Genomic DNA, 10,667 nt, shown 5'->3' with positions numbered 1-10,667 from the left:
CTCCACGTGCCTAACACCGTTTCCGGTCCCCTACCGTTTCCGCCCTTGCCGACCTCGGCCTGCACCTTTCTCGGCTCTTGCCGAACATTTACACATATGCATACATAGCATAATAAAGCAAATAATAACTATGAGAAAATCAATCAAAGGGCTACGCCCTGCAACACAGACATATAGGGCTTAGCCCTACATACAACCTCTGTGGAAGACAGTGGTTTTCTTACCTGTGTCCCGAGCTTCTTAAGCACTGAACCCTCGAGCACGATCCCCTAATCAGAGCCTCTCCGAGAACCTAGTCACAACACATAAATAGCATCCCCATTACTAACCGATTTGAAAACATCTCCCGGAACCAATCCCGTCTCGAGACCTCTCGGACCCCCACACAAGGTGGCGGAAGCGTCCTCCGAGCCCCCTGACCAAAAGCCTAAAACCTGAATTTTCCCCTACCCAGAAATGGCCTAGGGCCGCGGCACTAGCCCTCAAGGGCTGCGTCACCCAGCGTGGCCTCCTTCCCTGGTGCAACCTAGGGCCGCTGCGTAGAAGAGCAGGGCCGCGGCGCCCCTTTGCCAACCCAGAATTCTGGGTTTTCTCCTGCATTTTCCCTGAGCCAAAACACTCCCAAATCAACCCATAAGTCCTAAATTCAATTCAAAACCCCACATAGACCCTCTAACAACTCAGAAACACCAAAAACAAGCCTAAACACAGAAACAAATCCCCAATTCACAAATTGGCTTAAAACTTTATAAAACTTAAACCAATAAACCAGAAACTTGAACCACAGCAGCTAATACATAACAGAGATGCATAAAACCCTTAACTCAAGTAGAAATTCGCCCATGAGCCTTCTCCAGGTCCAACTCCAAGCAAATCCCTCTTATTCCCAAACTGAACCTAGGCAAGCTTCATCCCCAAGAATCCACCAAACAGTCACACAAATCAGCTGTTAACCTTACTATTTCTCTCCAGAATTCAACCAAGATACTGAATAAGACTTACCTTTGAGCCTGGGTCAATCCCCCAATTCCTAGCCTTGAATCCCTTGAACTCTAACCTAGAATCCTTCAAAACCAGTCACCTTAGAGAGGAAGAAAGAGAGCATCGATAGAGAGAGGCAGAGAGATTAGGTTCCCTTTTTGTTCTTCTATCTTCTATTGCTAGCTGATTCTAGAGTCCCAGCCTCCCAATTGAGCATATCCATCTGCCTAAAATGACCTCAATACCCTTTAAGCTAACTCAAGTTCTCAAACCCTTCCAAGGGCAATTTTGTCTTTCGACACACCTCGCTAAATCCTCGAGTGTACCTAAAAATCCCCAATTACTCCCGACATGTTTAAACCATTGCTATTGCTAATCGCTATTCAATAATTCCCGATCACCTAATAATATTCCCAAAATACCCCTAGGCTCCTCCCGAGCCAGGTATTTAATGCCGTTGTGACTTTTCAACTAATTAGCTCCCTAGGACCGTCTCGGAACGTGCATCACAAATATATCACCGTTATATCAACAACATCACATATATTTCATTTATGCCCTCAACGGGCTAAAATTACCAATTTTCCCCTAACAACCAAATGGGGCCCACATGCATATTTATTTCACCTAAACATGCATTCTAACCACATATTCATTAAATTCACATAAATTAATACAGTTTAAAAATTATTGCCCTCCAGGCACACTAATCAAGGCTCCAAGCCTTATTAGCAAATTCGAGTCGTTACAACTATCCCCTCCTAATAAAAATTTCGTCCTCAAAATTTATCCAAACACATCAGACAGTAAACCCCGTACCTCTGACCATAATTTCCAAAGTCCACCGCTTTTACTTACTCCTCGACAACACTCTTACGAGAGTAACAATCTTGTTCCACAAGATCTTGTCTAATAGCCATACTTTCGTTAGCCCCCTGCTTGCACCACAACCCTGCTGAAACTTCAGGGTCTGCCTAGCTCACAATGATCACCTCATTCTCTGATTCCTGATTCCAGAAGTACCTATAAGTCATCACCCTTACTAGGGTGAGATTAATTTATAGGCCCTCTGGCCTAACCCTTTGTACAACTTCAGAATTTATGTTGAATCAGGAGTCATAACTCCCCTTTCTTTCTCTAAACACCATAGTATTCCTTCTCTGCTCTTACTTAGAGAGACACAAATCTCTCATCCCGGAACTTTATTTTCCAAAATTTAACAATTTACAAGTTCTTTTATTCCTCTAGATAGGCAGAAACTCATGCCTTAAGAATTCTAACAAACTCTTTGGCTTTCCCTCCGAACCAATACTAAACTATGGTATTCACTATCTTTCACCTCTTACCATGTCCTGTGTCGTGTTACCTTAGCTAGATGCCAGTATTTGTCACCGTGACTAACTTATCAAGGATTAAACTTTCCTTAATATCTCAAGTATTCACATACTCAACGCTTAATTCCTTAAGATATCTGTTAAGCTTTCAGACTGCTATTCAATTTCCTTTAACCAATAATTCCAGGTTCCCACTCTGTTCTCTTCGTTCTTTAGTTCCTTTCCAAAATTTAGCATACTATAAGGTCACAATTCAGTACCATTGACGTTTTACCCTATTACCAGTTCACCTGAACCAACTACATTAACTCATCGAGCTGAGTTAAAACTTTTCATGTCTAAACACCTTACTTATAGTTTAATGTGGTCTATTCCTACGATACACCATCACATCACTTTACCCTCCTGTGTCCAAAAGAAAACACCAAATTCTGTCACCCGCTCAACCCTCCCGGTACAACGTACCCTAGGAGGTGGAATGATATCCATTTAGAATTCTCATTTCTACGCCAAATTCTCATTGGATCTTTCATCCGATCCTGGTATCCCGACTTGTACTACCTTGACAGGGTTCTTCCCTGTTTCAACCAAAGCCAACACTTTGGATTCCATAGTTCAGTGATACTCAATCGTTTATCGTTACATACTAACGTAACACCAATCTCAGTCGCTGCCTTGTCCATTCCATTACAATCTGTGGCATTTTTCTTTGACTGACACACGCTTCCCAGTTAGGAGCTCTGCCTCCAATTAAATTCCCCCTCGTACAGTCGAGGATTTCAAACAGCAATCACCCATCTGTTACTTTTCACTAAATCTGGGTCTCTGCGTTATCTTTCTTACGAATGACAAAATGTTCGTTACCTTTTACTATGCGTACTCTGCCTACCCATTAAATCAAGTAAATTTACCATGTTCCCATTTTACCTCCCACGAGGCTTAGTCCATCCTCTCATCAGTCTAAGCCTGGGCGTGCCCCAACCTGTGATGCACCCCTCACAGTTTCCTATCTTCATCAAAAGTTAGATTCTTTACGCTGCAACAATTTATCCAATCATAACACACTTATTCCTGCATTACCAAGCGCTAATCCATTCTTACTCTGTCCTTTGAACTCCTGTTCTAACATTATCCATTCAATCTGACTTTAAGTTCTGTTGTTCCTCCATTCTCCGGAGTACGTTTCTGCAAAGACACTTGTGTAGTGGATGACGTGTTTGCCAATCTTGTTGTGCTTTCTATCCCTCAGACGTTCTTTAGTAACTTCTTTGTGGCTTCAGGCCAAACCCCTACAGACCTGTCCCCTCTTCTTCTTGTAGCATTATTCTGATAACCCTGGCAAGACCAAACTGACTCTTCATGGAGCTTTACCTGTGACCTTGCTTCTTTACTACAAACATATTCAGTGTAGTCATTTGCTTTCTACTTCTGATTTGGAGTAGTCCCTCACATCGTCCTGCTCGCCACTACATATGGGATGATCCTTATCTTTGGAAGCATTGTACAGATCAAATCATTCAAAGGTGTGTACCTGATTCTGAATTTCTTTCCGTCCTTGCTTTTTGTCATACTTATGCTTGTGGTGGACACTTTGGACCTAAGAGGACAGCTCGTAAGATATTCGACAGCGGTTTCTATTGGCCGACAATTTTCAAAGATTCTTATGCTTATTGTAAGGCATGTGATCGTTGTCAACGAGTTGGTAACATAACGGCCAAGGATCAAATGCCTCAAACTCCTATTTTAATTCTTGAGATTTTTTATGTTTGGGGTATGGATTTCATGGGGCCATTCCCATCCTCTTTCCGCTATGAATATATTCTTTTGGCAGTGGACTACGTGACTAAATGGGTGGAAATAATTGCAACTAGAACGGATAATTCAAAAACAGTAGTGGATTTCATTCGCTGCAATATTTTTGTGCGTTTTGGTACACCTAAGGCTATACTTAGTGATCGAGGCACTCATTTTTGTAACAAGAGTGTAGAAGCATTGTTTCCACGCTATAGTGTAACTCACAAGGTGACAGTTACTTATCATCCACAAGCCAATGAGCAAGCGAAGGTTTCTAATCGTGAAATCAAATTGATTCTTGAGAAGACTATAAATCCAAACCGAAAAGATTGGAGTACAAGGCTTGATGATTCCTTGTGAGCATATCGTACGACATATAAAACATCTATCGGTATGTCACCATATCGGTTGGTGTATGGGAAGACTTGCCATCTACCAGCAGAGCTAGAGCATGAGGTTTGGTGTGGTGTAAAGAAGTGTAACATGGACATGATTTCTGTAGGACAACAACGAATGCTTCAATTGCATGAGCTAGAAGAAATACGCAATGAAGCATATGAGAGCTCGAGAATCTACAAGGAGAAAACCAAAGCCTTTCATGATAAACATATTCTTCGGAAGAGTTTTGTGGAAGGTCAGAAAGTTCTCATGTATCACTCTTGCCTTAAACTTTTTCCTGGGAAGTTGAAGTCTCGCTGGTTAGGTCTATTCACTGTCACCAAGGTTTTTCCTCATGGAGCGGTCGAAGTTGTAAGTCCAAGTACCGGAAAGTCATTCAATGTGAATGGTCAGAGATTAAAGCCATATTATGAATCAATGGAGAAAGAACAAGCTGCTATGATTCACCTCATTGACCTGGTATATGTTGATGAATGAAGCATTAAGTCGAGCTAGCGACGATAAACTTAGCTACTTTGTAATTTAGTTTATTTTCATTATTATTTTCTTTATATAAATTGAACATTATGTTTTTAGTTTTTGTTGAGATAATTTTAGTTTAATTTCTGTAATTAGAACCGTGAAAATCGTAAAAAAAAATGAATGAAAAAAAATGAAATGAAAAAGTTTGAAAAAAGAAAGAAAGGGACTCAGGCCGCGACCCTTTTATGAAAAAAGCATCAGGAGGTTTCGTAGGCTGCGGCCCTTTTCTGAAAAAAAACAATGATGCTGATTCAGGAGGCTTCGCAGGCCGCGGCACGCACTTTGAAAGCCGCGGCCTACGAACGGAATTTTAGCAAACAGGCTTCGTGGGCCGCGACACGTATTTCGTAGGCCGCGACCCTTTTTCCAGAAAAGAGCTTCAGGGCAATGTAGGCCACGGCACACGAAGTTTTTCAGAAAAAAAGGAGCAAATAGCATCAGGTTTGTTCGCAGGCCGCGGCATACATTTCCTAGGCCACAGCCTACGATTTCAGCACAAGTTATATTTAAAAATTCTATTTCATCATTCCTTTAAAAATCACCAAGAAACCCACATTCCTCTTTCTTATTTTTCCCATAATTCTCATCACAAAACCCACATCAATTTCTCCATTTCCCCTTGTTTAATTTATTCTTTTTCCATCACCATCACCCTAAGTCATTCTACCCATTTCTTTCTTTCTTCCTCCATTACTTCATAAACACATCTCCACCTTTATTCCCCCACACTAATCTGAAATTCACACATCCCATTTTATTTTTTGCATTTCCTATACATTTCATATATATAATCCAAGGAGGTTCGCATTCACATTCATTGCTCTCATCAAGTAAGTTTTTCTTTGATCAATTTTTTTCAAATTGTGAAAAGTATTTGTTTTGTTAATTGAACAATTGAAATGGGGTGTATTTTGGAAATATTTGTGTGGTTGTTTATTTTGGTAATCAATGTCTCTTGCATTACTTTGCTTATTAATTCATGCACATTATGATTTTTGGGAAGTTTTACTTCATGGTCTATAATTTTTTGGAGATGGTATTTTTCTACACTCTATGTGTTTGATAAAAAGCTTGTGAGGAATGGAGTATATGGTTGGTGTATGAGTGTTTTTGGGGTGAGTTAGAATTTGTTATGTAGGAGCTGAGTTGATGCATTGTGACACTTTGACCCCGGAATTGGGGGCATTTAAACTTTGGTATGGATCAATGTTGGCCATTGTGGTGTTTTTCTCTTCATCTTTTAATGACTAACAATGGTGTTTTTGGGTTCTTGTTTTTCATTTTTCTAATTTTTGGACAGCCATGGCTGCAAAGACAAATAGGAATCAAGCTTCTTCATCGACACCAATTCCCTATGATCCTCAAAGGTTTGTGTCCATCGAGGCCTATGAGAGTTACATGAATGCCATTGCTCATGACAAGGCGTGGGTCCCTGAGCGAGGATTTGATCTTCACATGCATCATGATCAACCTTTCCTCATGCATCAAATTGAGTATCGAGGTTGGGAAAAATTGTGTGCTCATCCTGAACCTGGCATTGGTCCTATTGTTCGTGAATTTTATGCCAATGCTGTGGCTCATGAAAATTACAAGGTGAAAGTGGGAGCTGTGAAAGTGTCATTCAAAGCATCTGATATTAATAGCTATTACGAGCTGCCCCACTTTCAACCTGATGAATATGGTTCAGTTAAAGAAAATTTTAATCATCAAGCTATTATTGATGAGATTTCAATGTCGGGTGCTGTATGGACTATAATAATGGGGCTGCTTGTTACATCAAAGCCGCTTATCTTGATAGCAATACAAAATCTTGGCAGCGGTTCATGGGGGCAAAATTAATGCCGACGGCCCAACTTGGTCACGTTGATATTCATGAGGAAATTATCCTTTATGCTATTCTCATTGACAAAACAATTAATGTGGGGCAAATTATTCATGGTTCCATCATCCGAAGTATGAGCCAAGTAACGAATGGATTTTATGTTCTCTCACTGATCACTGCATTATGTAAGAAGGCAGGTGTTCCTTGGGATGAGTTTGAAGACAAAGTGCATCCATTGCGCATTATTGATCACAATACACTTGATCAATTGAGGGGAAAAACCACTGTTCAAGTTAATGATCAAGGTCAATCTTCTATTCTTGTGCCTGTTCCCCCTATGAACGATAGTAGAAGAACCACTCAACAACGTTTGCAAGCTTTGGAGCAAGAGGTTTATTATGGCCGACTTGATATTCGGGCCAATACTCAGCATAACCTGGATCACAACCAAAGGTTTGTGGAATATGCGAGCTATCCAGATATTTGTTATAGGATGGATCAGGCCCGTTTGAATGTGGATATGTCTAGATATCCACCTAATCCTACTTGGTTGCAGCCATACCCACCAGCGGTTCCCATGCCCATGGTGCCATATCAGACCCCTGATGATGAGGATGTTGTTGGCGCTGCAGATATGGATATTCCTGAGGAGTAACTTGTTATGAGGGAGTTTTTCTTTCTTCTCTTTTCACTTTATTTTCTATTTTCCTAAGTCCATTGAGGACAATGTACTGTTTAAGTGTGGGGGAAGGAAATTTTCTGTTTTGTCATGTCTTTGTTAACTTTCTGTTATTTTCGTTTTATTTAGTGTCTGTTAGTATCTGTCTTTAAATTTTAGTTCAGTTGTGTTGGTGTTGTTGAAGGCATTGGTCGATGATGAAACTTTTAATTGTGCTTAAAGTGATGTTAGACAATGAGGAATTTTGTATGATTTTTGTGCTTGACTCCTATGTGAATTTTTGTTTTGGTTTATGTTTTTTTTCGCTCTATGCACGATTGAATTCGCCACTTAAATGTGTTGGAAAAGATTTATGCTTGTTGGAAAAAATAAAAATTTGAAGTCTCAACCACTCTAGAAATCATTGATCAATTGTTTGAGGCGAAATCATAAGTACACATGATTAGGAAGATGATTAAGGCAGTTCTTTGGATCGTTTGAGCCGTTCAAGCCAACCTATTATATGATAATCCCTAGTTTTCCATGTTTGAGCCATGACGACTGTTACTTTTCTTCTATGAACCAAATTTTTTGACCATATAACTCATTGAAAAAAAAATTCTTTATTGTATCTCATTGCACCATGGTTATATATATGATTTGATCTTGTGGGATGGTTTGTTAAAAAAAAAAGGAAATACTTATGGGTATTTGTTTGGTTGTAATTTGTGTATGATCTCTATTTCTCTCCTTGGACTATTATGAAGAAAAAAAATGATTTGCAATGAAAATAAAATAAAAATTCTTATATGCAAATTTTGCAAAAGTATAAGTGTTGGGGAAATAGTGAGATCATTATGGAAAGAAGAGTAAGAAAAAAATAGGGATTTCTTGAATTGAATGGGAAAATTTGGGGCAAGTTCAAAGAATGATATTGATGTATTATATGGTGTGATTTGAGCTTAAATGTATCTTTCTCAACTACCCTTAACCTTAGCCTTACATTACAAGCCTGTAAAGACCTTCTGATTTTTTATCATTGTGTGTTTATATTAGTGAAGAATGATTGGTTAATGTCTATGGAGTGGATGTATTTTATTGAAAAACATTTTGGTATATATGGACTGATTTAAAAGAAAATGATTTGACAAGTATGGATTAAATTTGATGCACTTGAGTTGGTGTTGTGATTAAGTGCTTAGTAAATTATTTTTGAAAATCAAATGGTAAATTACATATGGAGTTGAAATTCTAAAGAGTATTAAAATTTGAATTGCTTTTGCATTACTTATTTGTGTGATTCGCAGAGACATTCAAGCTTTTGACAAGACCTTTGTTTAGTGAGTCTAGACTAGTTGTTTTATTTTTAGTTTTGTTATTTTAGTGTTTTGCTAAGGGACTAGCAATTTTCAAGTGCGGGGGAATTCGATAAGGTCATTTTTGTATTAATATTTGTTAAGTTTTTCTATGCTTGGATGGTGTTATGATAGCATTTTTAATAGTTTTAACTTAGTATCATGATTCTACAACATATTTTCTACATAGCATTTTATGATGATAAATCTAACATTTCGATGGAAAGTGTAGTTAAAATAAAGTTTTAGGAGTATTCAAAGCTTTCGAGATTGAAATGTTGAAGTGGCGGCAACGTACAAGCTATCTAAGATCAAGAATTGAAAAAATTGGAGGTAGGCCGCGGCTCATAAAACTCAGGTCGCGGCACTTTCAATGGAATTGGAGTTTCAGAATTTTTTTCCAGACAGGCTGCTACCTAGAGCGCCATGCCGCTGCTCAGTTTTTTCAGGCCGCTGCCTGAGTGACCAATTTATGCACAGATTTTGTCCTAGGTCGCGGCTCGCATTTTCCAGACCGCGGCTCGCGACGTTGTTTTCAGATTTTTATTTACTTTTTAATTAAAATTTAATTGAGACTATAAAGGATTATTAGGGTTAATTTGAGGGAGAATTTTTATTACGGTTTAGGAGAGAAAAAAGTCTGCGAAAAGGCTGAAGAAAATATTACAAGACTACATTACTTTTGTTCATCAATCTAGTTTCTTTTCTTCCCTTAATCTCTTTAATCTTAATTATAATTATGTTTGTGATTATTATTACTATTATGGAGTAGGTTCTTTTTAGGTTAAGGGTTAGTTCAAAAACAAAAACATGAATTCTTGATTGTTGATAATGAATATTATTCTTTAATTTCTCTCAATATTAAATTGTTTCTACTTTTCCAATTGAATGCTATGAATTGTGTGATTTCTTGTTAGGTGGCCAACTAATTAAGGTTTTACATTATTCAATTATCTTCTTAGAATCACTACTCACCTAATAGTTTAGGATTCTGAGTGTATGTGATAAATTGCAATTGATAGTTATGTCAAAAGAATTGTTTATTGTGATGAAAAATAGAACATAGGTTAAATGAATTATATGTTTCATTAATTTATTGCCTAGATTAACTTGTTTCCATAGGAATTAATGCTTTATCTAAGTTAAATAGATTGTATGCTTCATAGATTTATTGCTTAGATAAAAGAGTTAATTATTGAGCGCTTCGCCTTGATTACTTATAATAGGGAGATTGAGATAATTGTCTGCTTTAGCATTATCTACGGGGTTAATAGTTTAATTGAGAAATTGGAATAATATTTATTATTAGTGATTATGAATGATTGTTGAGGGTGGAGATTAACCTTTAACTGTTTCTTAATATCGTAATATCAATCTTTATTTTCTTTCTAGTTTATGTTATTTAATTTTGAGTTAAAAATCAAAATCCCCTTTTTAAGTTTTAGTGTTAATTATTGAATAAAAAGTGAACGATAGTCCTCGTGGGTTCGACCTGTGCTTGCTATTATACTGAAATAATTGGCAGTATTGAAAGAAAAATCATTGTTAAATTTGTTGTGGTATACGAGAGCCATCAGCTGCACCTGTGATTCTTCCCAGATCTCTTTAATGAGATTTAAGGATTCTTGGAGTAAGGCGTGGTTCTGGATAGAATCGTATGTGTCTCGTCTGTGAGACGGGACTGCTGTTTCTACTGAGATGACTACTTCAGATCCATATACCATCGAGTAGGGAGTATACCCGGTCGACGTTCTTTCTATGTTCCGGTAGGCCCATAGGATGCGGGGCAACTCTTCCGGCCA

The 10,667-nt window shown here is 38.2% G+C and overlaps 1 protein-coding gene across 1 annotated transcript; it reads left to right on the top strand.

The window, feature by feature from the left end:
* Nucleotides 1–4,502: 4,502 nt before the first annotated feature.
* Nucleotides 4,503–4,985, top strand: LOC133785412 (uncharacterized). The gene has a single exon (XM_062224652.1). The coding sequence runs from the start codon at nucleotides 4,503–4,505 to the stop codon at nucleotides 4,983–4,985; it is 483 nt and encodes a 160-aa protein (XP_062080636.1).
* The last annotated feature ends 5,682 nt before the right edge of the window (nucleotides 4,986–10,667 follow it).

The sequence above is a fragment of the Humulus lupulus genome, chromosome 6, assembly GCF_963169125.1.
Source record: "Humulus lupulus chromosome 6, drHumLupu1.1, whole genome shotgun sequence".
Taxonomy (NCBI): Eukaryota; Viridiplantae; Streptophyta; class Magnoliopsida; order Rosales; family Cannabaceae; genus Humulus; species Humulus lupulus.
The sequence above is the reverse complement of the archived record's forward strand: the minus strand, read 5'-3'. Positions and strand labels throughout refer to the sequence as shown.